Genomic DNA, 17,760 nt, shown 5'->3' on the forward strand with positions numbered 1-17,760 from the left:
GGGCCGGAGACAGAGGGCCGGAGACAGAGGGAGAGAGACAGAGGGAGAGAGACAGAGGGAGAGAGACAGAGGGAGAGAGACAGAGGGAGAGAGACAGAGGGAGAGAGACAGAGGGAGAGAGACAGAGGGAGAGAGACAGAGGGAGAGAGACAGAGGGAGAGAGACAGAGGGAGAGAGACAGAGGGAGAGAGACAGAGGGAGAGAGACAGAGGGAGAGAGACAGAGGGAGAGAGACAGAGGGAGAGAGACAGAGGGAGAGAGACAGAGGGAGAGAGACAGAGGGAGGGCGACAGAGGGAGGGCGACAGAGGGAGGGCGACAGAGGGAGGGCGACAGAGGGAGGAGGGCGACAGAGGGAGGAGGGCGACAGAGGGAGGAGGGCGACAGAGGGAAGGAGGGCGACAGAGGGAAGGAGACAGAGAGGGAAACCGTGGTAGACAGAAGGAGACAGAGGGAGAGAGACCGAGAGGGAAACCGTGGTAGACAGAAGGAGACAGAGGGAGAGAGACAGAGGGAGGGAGTCTGGGGTAGACGGAGGGAGGGAGAGGTAGACAGATAGAGGGAGACAGAGAGAGAGGGAGACAGAGCGAGGGAGACAGACAGAGATAGGGACAGAGAGACAGATAGAGGCAGAGACAGGGACAGACAGAGGCAGAGAGACAGACAGGGAGAGGAAGACGGAGGGAGAAAGAGAGAGGGAGACGGAGGGAGAGAGAGGGAGACAGAGGGAGGTAGAGGGAGGGGACAGAGAGAGAGGGAGACAGACAGAGGGAGACATAGTGAGAGAGGGAGCGAGAGGGAGGGAGAAAGAGGGAGGGAGAGGGAGACAGACAGAGTGAGTGAGACAGAGGGAGACTGAGGGAGGGAGGGAGAGAGAGAGACAGACAGAGTGCGTGAGACAGAGGGAGACAGAAAGAGGGAGGGAGAGAGATATAGAGAGAGGGGGAGAGAGAGAGAGAGAGGGAGGGAGAGATAGAGAGAGGGAGGGAGACAGAGAGAGAGAAAGATGTGTGTATGCAGGTCTGGTGGCTCAGTGGACAAAAGGCATCTGCTGCAAAGGCCTGTGTTCAACCTCATGGTCTCAAATGTGCTTGAAAATGCACCATTTGCACACTTTTATTTAAAAAATTTCTTCCGCAGGAGAACCCCTTGAGCCCCCGTTAAGTGCTTTGGGCTCGCTCGCTCGCTACACTGCCTTACTGTGTCCCAAAATGATACATCTCCCAAAAATGTGTCACCAACATGAAAAGTTTGGAAAGCTGTGCCCTAGATACTGGTGTACATGAGAAGGCTGCAGGTGCGACTTGGTGTAGTTGATCGTGAACCCCAAGTTGTGCAACGTTTGAATTGTTTGATGTGTGTGTTGGGCACATTGATTGAATGACTTGGCTTTCATGAGCCAATCGTCCAGATAAGGGAAGCCATGTATCTGCTGCCTTCTGAGATGTGCTGCTACTACTGCTAAGCACTTTGTGAACACGCGTGGTGCTGTAGTTACCCCAAATGGAAGGACTTTGAACTGATAGTGTTGTCCTTGTATTACAAACCTTAGGTACTTCCTGTGAGCAGGGTGTATAGCAGAGGTCTTCAAACTTTTGTAGGTTGAGCCCCCCCAGCAGAATTGTTTTCGAGGTTGGGGCCCCCCCACCACCGGACAAAAATTTCTGGAATCTAGTACACTACATAATCGACCGCCGCGTACATATCACGGGCCATATCTATTAACTAAACTGTAGTTATCAATGACATCTTTTTAAATACTTATCCGCTGCTGCCGTGAATAGATTGCTGTTACAGTTTTTTTAGCTATGTGTCTAGGTTAGTATAGTGCTAGTAGTAGGGCAGAAAAGTACCACGCCACGGAAGAGCACTACCACAGCATGGGGGATTTTAGTTTAGGATGGGCTCACCACCTTCTGCTTTGGGAGGCTTACAGTCAGGGGCCACAACTGATGACAAGAACACCATGCTGGCATGGCTGACCTGCAGGCATGATGTATTTTTTACTCATATATGTATGTGTCTGTTTAACAGAAGACAACTGTAGATTTGGCGGCCCAGCTACCGCCGGCATGGTAGAGACACTGCGTCTGCTGCAGTGGCGACGAGGCAGAAAATAACTTTACAAGGCCCACAGTCTTTACTATCCAATCGACATATAGTGGCGTTAGGCCTTTTCCTCCGGCGATCCAAGTGCCAGTGAGCAGGATGGCACAGAAGTTTACCTAAGTGAGGCGACAGGAAGGAGGACTGTGTATGGGGGTAAGAAGAACTGTGAATTAAATACTGCCACGATCATACAAAGCATTTGAATTTCGGAAAATATAATCAAATAGGAATGCCGGTGGCAGCATGGCAATCGTAAACAATATGTTACATTTAAAAGCCATTCAATATTCTGAAGCTCTCAGGTAGCTTGTTCGTAAATATATTTAGCCAATTATGACTTTCAAGTCAATGTATGATTCTTTCATTAAATAACAGAGTTATCCTATGGAATAAAAAGCCAAGCAACACAATGCAAATTTTGATATTAGAGAAATTATTTTTAAAGAACTGATAACTCACATAAACTCTGCAGCCAAGGCGGTCTAGAATTTATACAAGTGAATACATTGAATTGCTCCAATATGTGGGTCATTTCTAATGTTTATATACATTTCCCTCGTCATTACTGCTTGATTTTGCTCGCAAGAAAAGTGTCACTCAGTGGTTGAAATGTAACTCATAATTACACTGAAATTATAAAAGTGTCACACAAAGCAATCTTAAACCTTGGCAGCTATGGAACATTCATTTCAGCTACAGTGGGAGGCAAGGAGTCTCCTCTGCTTTGAAATCGAATGCAAAGGAACAGGACTGTCTCTTCCTTTGCTTTCGGTTTTAGCTGAGGAGACATCCTGCCTCCCACTGCAGCTGAAGCATTTCAGCGCAGGCCTGCCAAGCATCACGCATCAGGTGTGATGCTAACGCATTTCAGTGCGGTGTTCCGCATCACCGCACTGAAATGCATTGTCTCGCATTTCTGCCACTCTGAAACTCTGGCAAGCAGGGTGCCAGAGCGCGCAGTCAGCGCCTGCCAGCTGCTCCCTGCAGACTTGCTGCAGGCACTGGGCAGTAAGTTAATAGTTAATTTTGTCTGCTCTCAGCTCTGGAGTGGCTGAGAGTGTTACAATGTATGGCTACAAATTAAATCCGACAGCTGACTCGTGCTGGCAACATTTATATTTCCCGCGCTACGCCGCGCGGCTTTTAGACACACCAGACGCATCAGACACACTGAGTGACATTCACACTCTGACAATTACCGAGAGCGGGTGCGAGGCCTGCCCAGGCTGGCTCAGCAGTGGTTGCTAACGCTGTGGCACACCAGGTGGCCCAATCTCCGTCATGTCCTGGACCGGAGGAAGAGAGTTCAGTTGTGGCGGGGAACTCAAACTGAGATTCGAGTCCTCCGTACGCTGCCACTGCTGTCTGTGACGCAAATTTAATAAAACCCAGCAGCGTTGCCGGACTGAGCAGTAAGTGAGTGAACGATTTAGTCACTCCCGCTACACTACAATGACTGACAGGACACATGGCCGCCCGCGCCGCTGCGCATCAGAGGCATTGCAGATATCGCAGGCGCAAAGTGCGGCTGGGCGGGGGACTTGTCAGTGAGTCACTCTGCTGGGAGAAGAAGAGTGCATGATGCAGTGTGCTGTGCAGCCGCGGGTCCCTGTGTGGTTCACGCCGCAGCCACCGGACGGACCAGAACACAGAGACAGTAGCAGTCTGAAGCAACTCCAGTTCATTAAGTAAGTGTTTACGCGCCAGGCAGACTTAGTGTACACAGTTTAATTAGTGCTTGTGTGACATTAGCGCTGCCTCGAAGACGCACACTCAGTCTGATCATCTCTGGTAAATTATTTCAGTCTGACTCACACAATCAATTTAGTTTCAAATATGCAGGCCTGGCCGCAGAGCTGCTCTGTCTCCTCATCCTTATCATGGCCGCCCTGACTAACTAGATTTATCTTCACAGACTACAGTTGACAGTTATACCAGCACGCTCTCCCTGCTCTCTCTGCACTGGGGCCCAGCTGGGGAGGGGGAGGAAAGGAAGGAGGTCCGTTATGGCTCACGTCATCATCAGCATTCTTCAGATGCCCACTGTCCGCTCTCATCTGTTGTAACATCATTACTTCACAGCGTGGAGCGCACCACGCATTGCAAATGATTGAGATGAGATGAGATAAGATGATAATTAACTAAGATACAGAAATCTGCAGGCGCAGGGCCGCTCGTCATCCTTCAAGTTTACATCTGCAAGAGATCTCAGATTTCATTTAATTCTGCAGACAGTAATCTCAGCAGGCCGTCATCCTTCTTGGGTACTTCACTTGAGGCTCAGGTATTTTCTTTAGACTACGGGTGCCGGTGTGTGATTTGCCACTAGTGTCCTTCCATTTCTGGTGCTCTAAAGCAGTTTTAAGAAGTTTTTGGAGTTTTTTGTTATTCAAATGGCTGCAATTTCTGATATTTGGAAGTTTCCTTCGTGTTCATTGAATTATTTTTGTTCGCGAGAAAATGTCACTCATAGAAGTTGGAATGTCATACATAGCAATCTGAAACCTTGGCAGCTATGTCAGCGCTACCTATTAACCCCCTCCTGGGATGGTGAACGGTTAGCACTTCGCAAACAAAAGCATGGGCGCATCGTGCCCAATGATTTCCCCTCCCTCCCCCCTACAACCCTCTGTCACCGGGAGTTCTTTAAAGAAAAAAATTCCCATTTGAAATGGGTGAAGACTTGCGACGCGCCCCCCCTGGGATGGTGTCGCGCCCCCCTGGGGGGGGCGCACCCCACAGTTTGAAGAACTCTGGTGTATAGGAATGTGGAAGTAGGCGTCCTTTAGGTCTAGTGTTGAAAGGAAATCGCCTTGTTGCAGTAGTGGGAGCACTTGTTGCAGAGTGATCATATGAAAATGATCTGATTGTATGTACTGATTGAGGGGCCTGAGGTCGAGAGGCCTGAGGTCGAGAATTGGTTGTAGTGTCCCGTCCTTTTTGGGAATTAGAAAATACAGCGAGTAAACCCCGGTTCCCTGTTCTTCTAAAGGAACTAATTGAATGGCATCCTTTGGTAAAAGTGACAGAACTTCTTGTTGGAGCAGTGTCAGGTGGTCTGTAGACATTGGACGCTGCCTGGGAGGTATGTGTGGAGGGGTTGCTGTAAGTTCTAGGCAGTAGCCATGTTGGATAATCTGTCTCACCCGCTTGTCTGTTGTAATGGAGTTCCAGACAGGCAGGAATGTGTTAATCTGCCCCCTACAGGAGTGGAATGCTGTTGGGGGAGCAGAGGGAAGTCACTGTTTTATGGCAGAAGAGGATCGATTGCTGTTGTTACCGCAACCTCTTCCTTTGTTATTATTGCCTCTGTATCCTCCTTTAAAATATCCCTTGTTAGAGGATGCTTGTGTGAGATTTGAAAGATGGTGTAGTGTCTGCGCCAGTTTGTTTGGAGCCTCCTCTGTAGAAGGAGCGACAAAAGGAACCTCTAGCTGGTCTGGACTGTAAAGCCCCCATAGACTTGGCGGTGTCCGTATCTTTCTTCATCTTTTCGAATGCAGTGTCAACTTCTGGGCCAAATAATTGGTTCTGATTAAATGGTTGGTTTAAAATGGTAGTTTGCACTTCCTGTTTAAACCCGGAAATGGGTAGCCACGCATGTCTCCTAAGTATGACACTGGTATTCACAGCTCTAGATGCGGTGTCTGCCGCATCTAGTGCACATTTTATTGAGGCATTTGAAATTAGCTTGCCTTCCTGTATGAGGTCAGTTGCCTGAGCTTTATACTGATCTGGTAGGTGCTCAAGTAGTTTTTCTAATTGATCATAATGAGCCCTATCATAACGAGAGAGGAGGGCTTGTGTATTAGCTATACGCCATATGTTAGTGGCTTGTGCAGCTATTCTTTTACCTGACGCATCAATTACTTAGGATTCTATGTCAGGTGGGGGTGCTTCGCCAGAAGTTTGAGAATTTGCCCTTTTCCTAGCATTGGACACAACTAAAGAATCTAATGGTAGGTGTCCTTTAATGTAGACTGGGTCTGTGGGTGCAGGCCTATATTTTTTCTCAATTCTGGGGTTCAAAATTCTCGTGCGTACAGGGTCCTTAAATACCTCTGGAGCATGTTTGATGACCCCTTAAATCATGGGAAGAATCTGAACAGACCGTTGAGACTGTTCAAAGGTATCTAAGAGAAAATCCTCCTCAGCCTCATCAGAATGCATAGTGACTTTGTGGTAAGCAGCAGCTCTGTTTTAAACTTTCTCCTTTTCTCAGTCTTTAAAAGCCAAATCAATGTCTCACCTACTTAATAAACAAACTCTCAGATGCCTATATAAAATTTGATATGAACTATCTGTGATGTGCTTATACACATGATCCTTGCCTTTCAACCAGTTCTAGACTGTTCTCATCAACATGCATGTTAAATCATACCATTCAAGTGTTTATTCTCTGTTACCTGATTGCTTGTTACTATATCATATCTGTTTCCTACTACTATGTACAGTTCTCTGAGACCCCTCCTGTGAGTATGGATTTGGTTAACCAAATACTTTTTAAATAAAAACATTTTAAAATACATTCTCTCCGAGTTAATCATTTCATAATCACTCAATCATATTTCATCATCAGTACCAAAGCAACACGAAATCATAAATACATATGCATAGCAATGTGTAAACATGCCAAGTCATCAAAAGAGCGCCCAAAGCAGCAGACATGCTTTCCACATTCTCACACCATCAGCTTAAATAAACTTACGAATTTGAACCCCAAAAATATGTCTGTCAGTGTTACACAAGACAACTCCCATCAACAATCAAAAGGAAAATCAGCATCCAAGCAGGCAAGCGCCAAGTCAGCAACTTGCAGCTCAGCAAAGCACAAAAAGGCAGGACTTTACTTTATACGGAGTGATTTGTTAGCCCTGAAACCAGAGGATCAAGCAATTCACTAAGGAGCCCATTTCGATTGAATTGGAAAGTCTTGTCCCTGGTCAAATCTGGCAACGAGAATTTGATGAGGATTCCTGTTCCTAGGGGCTTTCATATCTGAAAGACTGTAGGCTACCGGGATCCACGCAGGTAATGGTCGTCTGTGACAGGGTGCAGGCTTATGTTTAATTGACTGTTTCATAAAGACCGGCTCATTTTGGGTACACATCTGGATGCTATGTGTGACCAATAGCTTTAATCTGCGGAGTTCTACGTGTAGCTGAGGAGGAGCCGTGGCATCCGTGGGTCAAGGATGCAAGGCAGGGTTAATTCAATTCACTTTGTTTGTTTTGACTACTGACTAAATGATACTAATGGCCTCTTTGCTTTGCCAATGGTCAACACATTCATCTAAAAACCTCACAGCCAGTAACAAACATCGACATTGATCCCACTGGATAGCATTACCAACGTACCAGGATTGTTAATTCCATATTTAAAAAATAAAGGTTCGAGTAATCAAATTAGAAAAGGTCTATACTTTTGATTAACAAAAAGCAGTATGTTAGTAATACAGTTTTGCCTTTATTTCATAATCTACCATATTCCCAAGACCCTAAACAACTCAACAGGACTCAAAAGTACTGCTAACATTTTGTTTTAGCCGCTGGTTTTATATAAAGTGAGCACTCAACCTTCTCCACAATCTTATTGTACAAACTCAGGCCTCGGTTTTCCCAATTCATTAAAGATATCTTGGCCATCCTTCACTTCCTACAAACCTTTAGTTAGCCATTTCCCCCCTCTAATGATAAATAAGTAGGCATCTCACTGGCAGGTAGCCCATCAGTTCCCGATCAGGACCCTTCCGCAATAGAAGATGGATAAAATTCTCTTTAGAGGCAACTCTGGCAATTGCTTATTGTGATCCATTTACCATGTGCTGAAGACAAGACAAGACTTGATCTGGTGCCTGGATGTTCACAATACATTGCTGAGAAAGGAGTTGCCTTGCAGCAATTTCAAGATATTTGCCAAACCTTAGTCTCAAAAACTTTGAACTGGTGAAGCATTTTCCGATGGAGTGGAGCCACTTTAGCTTAATAAACTCTTGGAATGGACTGCTGAGAAGAACCCCAAAGAAACAATTGAACCTTTTCAGCCTACTAAAGCTTTATGTTCTACTTATAATAAATGTTTAGCTCCAGTACCACTGGCTGGCGGCCATATACAACTAACGGAATAATTATATATCTTACAACTTTGAGGAATCAAATCTCCAAAAATTATCAGATTTTCTAGTTGAAAAGGCAGTTTACTTCATTATTTTTGTGAGTTTATGGCTAAATTATTTGCCTTGACATAAAAACACGAAGCATAAAATTGAATTTGGGGGCCCCTTTGCAATCGGTTTAATGTAACTGCTTCATTAGAACTTTAATATAAAGTATGTGTGCTCTTAGCTCTATTATTAGGAGGGTATCTGCCAGAGATTCTGGAGCCAATTGGCCAACTTTGGCCTTTATCCAGTGCAGGTTTCTAATCTCGCTTCTTCGAAAGGGTAGCAACTTTAACCTGTTTGTATTCAATTTAAACCGTTAACAGGCCTGTCTGCTATGTGAAGTACAGACTTGACGTTAATAACTAACCCGAATAGATGCCTTTTGTTTTCCTTTACATACATTGCCATCAAAAACACGAAAGGAGATGAGAGGAATGCATGCAAGTAGTCCAACCACTGGCAATTGCTCAAGGTAGGGTAAAAAAACTGTTATTTGCCCACCTTGCCACTTCAGTTTACACCCAGTCATATACTGCCTTGATCCTGTTCCAGCAGGAACAACCCTGCCCGAACTGCCAAACCAGGCCCTCTCTGAACCGAACGCAAGCAACCCAAGACTGGTTTCAGCATATTTGGGCCTATTTACTCAAGTGGAGCTTGGTTCCAGTGGCATGGTTGGCAAAACAAATGATGGGTTTGAATGCTACCCCTAGTGTTTGCCAGTAGCTAGATTATTTGCAAGCATCCCTCCAGTCACCTTTTGTGTGTATGCTATAACGCCCTAACTGACCAAGTGTATGCCCAGACTTGTGTCCTGTGCTCACTGTGCCATGGGAACCAAACTGCATCTGACTGTAGAGGCCCTAATAAACTGAAACTGGTGTTGGGTTGCTTGTGTTCTGGTTCAGACATGACTTGGCAGTTTGGGTTGGTCGGTTTCCATTGGAGAAGAGCCAAGGCCGATTTGCAAATGGCTGGCTTTAATCTGAGGTGGCAAGGTAGGCAAAAAGAATGGGTTGGTATCCTACCCAGATCGATTGCCAGTCGTTAGACTATTTGAAAGCATTCTTTCCATCACATTTTGTGTGTTTGATACATTGATCTCAACCAAGATAAAGTAAATCAGTGGTCCTTTGGTGTCGACTGTTGTGCATGCGGCCCGAAGATGTTTTCCACACTTGATGCAGCTGCCTTTAGCAACACTTTACTATACCCATGCTGAGCAAACATCGTACCTGAAATGATCCACCTGGTTGACCACAAAGATGCGATGTCGAATCTTCTTCTTGGTCAAGTATTCATGCATGTGGGGCACAAAGCTCAGAAGCTCCTCAAAACGTTCCCTGAACGGCACCACAAGTGCCAGTTTGTGGGGGCCCCAGGAGGAATCATCCTCAGAGATGACAATGTGTTCATGGGGGCAGGGTTTTGGATCCATAGCCTGAGTTTCCTGAGCTCGCCGGCTAACATCAGAGGAGCAGCTAAACTGAAGCCACAGCATGGATATGAAGGCCAGGAACAGGCAGAGAAAGAACAGCCTTAGAATGGTGAATTTTCGAGACAGCATCCCCATGAGGCGGTGCGACCTGCATTAAAAACAAAATGGCCAGTTATGTGATGGTTGAGGTCAACTGTGGAATCAAAGAAGTCTACAATGGTAAAACCACACAGATGCAGTCATCACCCAAGGAGCACTGAATACACACATACGGATGATTCACATACAGAAATGTCTTTCACTGTATGCACGCACTCACACGTTATAATAGAGGCACAGCTTTAAAAAAAAACATGGACAAGACACAGATGGATCACTGTCCACATACAATAAAAACACACGTAATGCCAAAGGCATTAACTGCACAAAAATGGACGCAGTAATGATGCAGAGGTAATATTCTGCATAGAAAAAGACACCAAAGTCATCCAAGGTCCACCAATTTCACTAAAATGTTGTACAGACACAGAAGTCATAACTGGCACTAAACTACACACAGACGCACCAGTCATACAATAGAAGGTTACTGTCTGCAGACATGGGGAAAAAAAACAATGACCGATGGCCCCTCTATTTTTTTCTTAAACTGAGTTTAATAAACGTTATGCAATACATTTAATATACCGCATACGATTAGCCTTTAAAAAGAAAAACACATCTTTTTGCACATAGTAAAACTATTTAAAAAACTGGCGAAGACAACAAGATCTGCCCTTCACGTATGGCCACAGGGCTGCTGGCTATGGTGCATGCATGGTGGCCATCTCATAATGCTTATTCTTAAATGTCATGAAAAAGCATTTCTAGATGATTATTTTGCAGATGCATGTGTGCATATGCAAGGTGATCATATTGGAATATTTTTTCTTAGAGCTTAAGAAAAAGCAAGGTCGCCTTGCATTTGCATGTCCTGCATCACATGGCAGCCTACTTGGAAGGCTATCATATAGTGTAATAAAACAGTCTCCGGTTTCTTCATTGTTGCATATGCACAAAAAGGGGGGTGATACTTGGAAAAATGTTTCCATAGTATAACAAAAAGTGTTACAAGATTTCTGCAGATGTGTGCATATGTGGCCATCTTGTAATTGGTGTGTTATTCTGTATTACTAAGTTATCTTTCCAAATGTAGATGGCCATTTTTAATGATAAATTAAGATACGAAATGCACATGGATCCAAGCTAAAAGAGAAGGGAGTAGACCCAAAGCAGTGCAGCTGCTGGACCCTCAAATACCAAAAACAAGTGCAACAGTAGAGAAACGAGCAGCCCAGAAGTAATGTGTAGCTGCCAGACCCTGGAAAGGGAATTAAAAAAAGAAATGCAAAAGATGCAATAACGAGGAGGGCAGGATAGGATAGGCATGGTCAGCAATGAAAGAGGGAATGGGTGGTGGTAAGAAGCAGGAGGGATAAAGAGTGAGGAGAACCGTGTGAAGCACATGGAGTCTTAAAATACAACTTAAAAAAGAAAGTTCCCCGATATCAGTGGAGTGTTAGACCTGGCACCATTGGCGTTGGTCTCTCTTCCATGTTTTGCTGTTGCCTCCTGTGTTTTTGCTATATGTTTTGCTGGTCTAGATACTTTGGGCGCTGTTCAGTGCCACAGTGCAAGTGCTCCCTATGTTAAATTGATGTAACAGATTAATGACTCCATGATTGGCTTATTTGGTTTACTTGTCAGGCCCTAGTCCAGTGCACTCTGTGTGCCAAGGGCTTGTAAATCAAATGCTGCTGGTGGGCTTGCAGCACTGATTGTGCCACATACCGGAGCAGCTTGTAACCTATGGCTCAGGCCTGCCATTGCAGAGCCTGTGTGCAGCCTGGGGCTGCCTTGTCGACTTGGCAAGTGCACCCACTTGCCAGTCCCTAAACCTTCCCATTTCTGCATGTTAGTCACCCCTAAGGTAGGCCCAAGGCCAGGGTGCATTGTATGTGAAAGTTAGGACATGCCCTGATGTGTCTAGCATGTCCTGGTAGTGAATTACAGCAAATTTCGTTTTTCACTATTACAAGGCTACCTGTTCCCATAGGCCAGAATGGGTGGTTTGATTATAACATCTTATAACCCTAACTGACTCAGGGAACTAGGTAGAAGTTCAGGTTTAGTATGCCTGAACTCAGAATGATAAAATACATCTTTTAGTGAAGTTGGTTTTAACATTCTGTGTTTGAAAATACCACTTTTAGAAAGTAGGTGTTTTCTTGCCTAACCATCCAAGCCTGCCTCTGCTAGGTTGTGTATTCCTTGTCTGGTTTGTGAGTCACAGGGGCTGGGGTGGCTCCAGGAGACAGGGTGAGTCAGCACAAGGCTGAATAGACCTATCTGCATGAGGAGTGGTGGGAGGAGCAGCACCTGGGCCGGAATAGGTCGCTGCCTGCCTTTCACAATGCTGGCTCCATCTCCTGTGGTGTGTCTGATGACCCAGGCACACACTGACAAAGGAAAAAGTTGTGCACTGGCAGAATGCACCCAGAACAGGTTTGGACTAGGTACAGAGACTCTCTAAAAAGGGGGACCCAGACCTCAGAACATTAGATTACTTCTGGGAATCAAGACGACCTTTTGCTGAGGAGAAGAACCAGAGAAGCTGAAGGAGGAGACTACCCCTGTGCTGTGTGTTTGGGGGTTGGCCTGCAATGGTTACTTCATTGCCAAAGAAAGGAGAAAAAGGACTGAGTATGCTTTCATCATCTTGAAGAAGAATCTCCAAGGGCTTGAACTGTGCTTGCCTCCTTCTTGAAGTCTCAGGAATACAAGACTTCACCCCCAGCTCCCCTCTGAATTCTCTTGCTGGTAATTGAAGTGCCTGCTGTTGTGCTGGGCCTTCTGAGAGACTGCGTGTCGCTGGGAGATGGAAGCGCTGCTCAATGACGAGAAGCGCGTCGCCGTCGTATCGCCGAATAAGCGTGCCGCCGCTGTCACCATCACATCGCTGAAGCGCGTCACATCACCGGAGAAGTGTGTCACTGCCAGAGAGGTCGCTGTCGCATCACCGGAGAAGTGTGTCACAGGGCCTGTCGCGGCTCAGAAGATCATCGAGTCGTCGTACGGCCATCGGGCGTGCACGCATCGAATCTACGTTGTCGCACCATAACCAAGACACCATTTTGTTGCATCGCACCAGAGCATCATCGCAACGGATCGCAGTAAGAAACCGCGCATCACCTCCCCACACAGTAAGTAAGCGAGCATCAACTCCCCTGCGCAGCAGTAAGGAACCGACACATCCACTCCCCTGAGTGTAAGGAACTGATGCATCACCTTCCCTTCGACCCTTTTGATTGTTTTGCGTTACGCATCCCAGGTACTGTGAGAGTAAAGTGTCGCATTTACAATCTAAAGTGAACTAAGCTATTTCCACCATTTTAAAGACTTTTTTGGATTACCGTATTGTGGATTTTTGTTGTTTGGTCTTGTGTCAAGTCTAGTAAAGATTACTTATTTTTCTAAACCTGTGTGGTGTCCATCTGTAGTGTTTTCACTGTATTACTCTATGTGTTCACAAATGCTTTACACACTGCCTCTGAGATAATCCTGCCTTCTCGTGCCAAGCTACCAAGGGGGGAAGCAGGGGTTATTTTGGAAGTGTGGCCTCTTACCCGGACTAGAAACAAGGGTCTCTATTTGGTCAAAGGTACCTACCTCTGCCAACTAGAGACCCCCAAATCTAACATGGAGGAAGGCTACAATGAATCCATTCAAGACACCGATACACAAGCTTTGCTGCAGTGGTGGGACAAAAGCAAAAAGAGGAAAGAAAGCCACTGAACTCAGCTAGCCAAGAAAGCCAAACAATCAAACAAATGCTGGTGGACTGAAAACCCCTCACTATGTGCTTCATCATTTAGAATAGGTCTTACGGTGTCAGTAGGTAAAAACAAATAAAAGTTTTAGAAGAAATATGCTACAGTACAATTGATATTTCATTAGGTTTCATTCACTTCTGCAAAGGGCGGTCTATTTTCAACACAGGTACAAGTAAGATATCCATCGGAATGCTTTGATGACTCAGAAATGCAGATGAATTAGAGATAACCTGAAGTAAGTAGCAAACGTGATAGCTGAACACTACACTACATTTTCAAAACAAAAACTGACAAAGCCAATAAGCCTCACATTTGGGATCGATTGGCTTAGTCAATGGTTTTTAGCTGTGCAGCATGGCTAAATAAACAAGCATTGGAAATGCAATAAGTCTCGCATTAGGAAAGTTTGAGCTATTGGTCTTATAAATTACATTTTTTTTTTATTTATGTATTTGTTAAAATAGCTAAATTAATAGCTCTGTCATTTACAATGCCAATAGTTATAACTTTCGCAAATGTGACACCTATAGCATTTGTAATGCAACATGTTTTTTATTTACGTGATTTAGATGTATTAATATTACAAATAACAATGGTTTTTATTTTTTTTGTTAAATTGTTAAATACTGTATTTAATTTGTAATGGCAATAGCTTAAACTTTTGTAAATAACTTTTGTGAAGATTATATTCAGTGTTTTTTATTGTGACGAAAATCCAAGAACAGAAGTGAAATATTAACATCTTTTTTGTGATTTGTAATAAGGCTTGAAAGCTTGAAAACAGCTTGAAACAGTGTCGCCTGTCGTGAACTGAGGGCTATAACTCACTGTGTAATGCACTATGTAAAGGCGACCACAAAATACAGAAACTGTGAATTGAACTTTACAGGTTTGAAATTTAAATGATTCCTTTCTGAGGCCGTACATAAATAATTCATATGTGGGAAAGAAGGGTGGTGGTTGGTGTGGTGTGCATGTATAATAGAGATTGTTTGGAATGAATACCGGGAACGCAGCAATTAATTTGAACCGGTGGTTTCCAGGGCTCAGTACGGGCACTTTATTCTCAGTGTCGTCGCTAATGACAGTTCACACATGGTGGCGCTGTCTGTTTAATTATAAGATGAGAGCAACAACAGTATTTAATAATTCAAAATACATTGAAAATGGCAATTGAGACTATTCCATGCCATTCGTATTGGGAGTCCTGGAATAGTTTGAATTGTTACACTTGTAACATTGCAATGTGTTGTAGTTGTACTGGTACTTTTATTGGCAGTGCAGGCTGCAGTGGCATCCAAAGAAGGGCCCTGACACTTACTTTTTTTTCAAATATAAATTACGCACTAGTTTCAATAACAATATAGAATTATGCAGAAAAGGAGGCATCTGTGTAAATTTAAGATGATACAGGGGAAGCAGCGAGGAGAGTGCTCTGATTGTGGAAAACAAGCAGCAAGGAGAGAGAGAGAGAGAGAGAGAAAGAGAGGGAGTGGGGGAGAGAGAAAGAGAGAGTGGGAAAGAAAGAAAGAGAGAGAGTGGGAGAGAGAGAGAGTGGGAGAAAGAGAGAGTGGGAGAAAGAGAGAGAGTGTGAGAGAGAGCCAGTGGGAGAGTGGGAAAGAGAAAAAGAGAGAGAGAGTGGGAGAGAGAGAGAGAGAGAGAAAGACAGAGTGGGAGAAAGAGAGTGAGAGAGGGAGAGTGGGAGAGAAAGAAAGAGAGAGTTTGGGAGACAGGGAGAGAAAGAGAGGGAGAGAGAGAGAAAGAGAGAGTGGGAGAAAGAGAGAGTGGGAGAAAGAGAGAGAGTGAGAGAAAGAGAGACAGTGGGAGGGAGAAAAAGAGAGAGGGAGTGGGAGAAAGAGAAAGACAGAGAGTGGGAGAAAGAGAGGGAGAGTGGGTCAGGGAGAAAGAGAGGGAGAGTGGGTCAGAGAGAAAGAAAGAGAGGTTGCAAGGGAGAGAAAATGAGAGAGTGGGAGAGAGAGAGAGAAAGAGAGAGGGTGGGAGGGAGAGATCGAGGAAGAGAGAGTGAGAGAGAGAGAAAGAGAGAGAGTGGGAGAGAGAGAGTGGGAGAAAGAGAGAGAGTGAGAGAGAGAGAGAAAGAGAGAGGGTGGGAGGGAGAGAGCGAGGACCCTTTGATCGCTGGTGCACGGGAGTATCAGATCTGAGCTGAGACTTTACTCTGGAATATATTTGTTCATTTTGTCCCGGTTTTTAGATCCCGATCTTTACATTCAGATATAATTACAGCAATATTTCATGCACTTTGTCTCCGCACTTCAAGGATAGCAGTGGTGATTTGATGCATCTGATATTTGATGGCACTTTTTATTCAGATGGTTCCAGGAGACGACGTTGGTATTATGTGTGATTTCTTCTAATTTTGAACAGGGGTCGCATCGCACTAATCCCGGTCTCAGAGATGAGGAGAACCTCAGGTATCTGACCGGTGACAAGATCATTCATGAGTGAACTATCGGTTCTGAGACATAGAACAGAAGGAGAGCCAAGATAGCGCTGTTGGTCAGAGTGCACGGGTGCATTTGAACGGCGCTATGCACAGGGCATGGCCGTGCCTGTGAAAGATGACAAACAGGTGACAAGATCATTCATGAGTGAACTATCGGTTCTGAGACATAGAACAGAAGGAGAGCCAAGATAGCGCTGTTGGTCAGAGTGCACGGGTGCATTTGAACGGCGCTATGAGCAGGGCATGGCCGTGCCTGTGAAAGATGACAAACAAGCAGATCATAGATGGAATCGAAGCTGTACCGAGGTGGGGGCTAAAGGAAACCAAAAGAAGTGAACAGTTGCAAAGGGACAACAAATACACTCAGATGAAGGGCAGGGCGACAAACAAGAAAGGAAACAAGACGGAGGGCATTGCTGTGGGGAGGGGGGGAGGAGAAATGCACAAGGCGGGCAGGGGAGGGGGCGGAGCGGGGAGAGCGGCATGAGGGTGTGAACCAGCCGGGGCCTTTGAAGTGAAGCTAAGCTTCACTTCAAAGGTGTGGGAGGAGTGTGGCTTTGGGAACAGATGGCGATTTGATGATGTGCACGCGCATTTTAGGTCAATGCGCTTGCGCATTGACCTAAAAGCGCACGGGCACAGCACCAAATCGCCACAGTTAGTTAAACTTTGTTTAAAGCCCTATAGTCTCGCTTCTCTCAAGGCGCATGCGCATTGATAGGTCACGAGACCTAAAAAACAAAAAGCCTATTGCATACTTTTGTAGATGCACACCTACAAAAGGACACAGGCACTTTTTCATATTTGCCCTTAAAGCTCACAGTGCAGAGAGGGGTTAGAGATGTACTCTAAGGAGACAGATGGAAAACACATGCACTCTTCTAGAGTGCTTAAATCAAAGAGAATTAAGTGCTTAACTGTGTGTATGGCCTGCCTTTTCCAGATTACATCAGTACACATGTCTCGTCTGGGTGTCACTCTCTCTCTCTGTCAGGGTTGCAGAGGCCATCTTGGAATTCTCCGACTACTTTGACAGTCCGGGACATGAGGATAATTCACAGAATAAAGGTCTGGCTGATCCAGGTAAGGGCTTGGTCATCCCTTTTGGTATCCGATTCCTTATTGGATTCCATGAACACCAAGTGTAAGGACTAAGACCATAAACAAGCGGCATCAGAGGTGGATTCTATCCACATACTTCTGCTACTGGTACTAGCTGCTGCACCAAGAAACCAGGATTCCAACCGACCCAGCACCAGAGACTGTAATTTGGCAAAGGGGCCTTGAGAAACTGTTCTGACTGTCTCCAATACAGGTGCAAATTAAATACAACACCGTCATTAGGCGAGTAGCAGGGAAATTAGGAATATAGGAAAGTTAGGAATGTACAAAAATGTGTGGACCAACAAACTAAAAACATGTTACAGAAAAGGCTACAACAAACTGATCCATTAGTTGTGGCAAGAGAACAAGTGAAAGCTAAAATTATTCCCTTGGTGGAGAATTTTTGTTTGACCTACAGCAAGCACTCAGATCTAGAAGTATTGGATTGTCAGAAAATACCGAGTGTTATCAGCTGGGTAATGTTTAAATTAGAGATAACCTGAAGTAAGTAGCAAACGTGATAGCTGAACACTACATTACCTTTTCAAAACAAAGACTGACAAAGCCAATAAGCCTCACATTTGGGATCTATTGGCTTTGTCAATGGTTTTTAG

The 17,760-nt window shown here is 45.0% G+C and overlaps 1 protein-coding gene across 2 annotated transcripts in view; it reads right to left on the minus strand.

Annotated features, from left to right (window-relative positions):
• The window catches only part of B4GALT7 (beta-1,4-galactosyltransferase 7), a 73,108-nt gene that overhangs the window by 35,671 nt on the left and 19,677 nt on the right, over positions 1–17,760 (minus strand). For both annotated transcript variants that reach the window (XM_078652740.1, XM_078652741.1), the window contains one exon: positions 9,507–9,857. In XM_078652740.1, the coding sequence (XP_078508866.1) occupies positions 9,507–9,857 (351 nt within the window). The remainder of the gene's footprint in view (positions 1–9,506; positions 9,858–17,760) is intronic.

This window comes from Lissotriton helveticus, chromosome 7 (assembly GCF_964261635.1).
Source record: "Lissotriton helveticus chromosome 7, aLisHel1.1, whole genome shotgun sequence".
NCBI classification, from domain to species: Eukaryota; Metazoa; Chordata; class Amphibia; order Caudata; family Salamandridae; genus Lissotriton; species Lissotriton helveticus.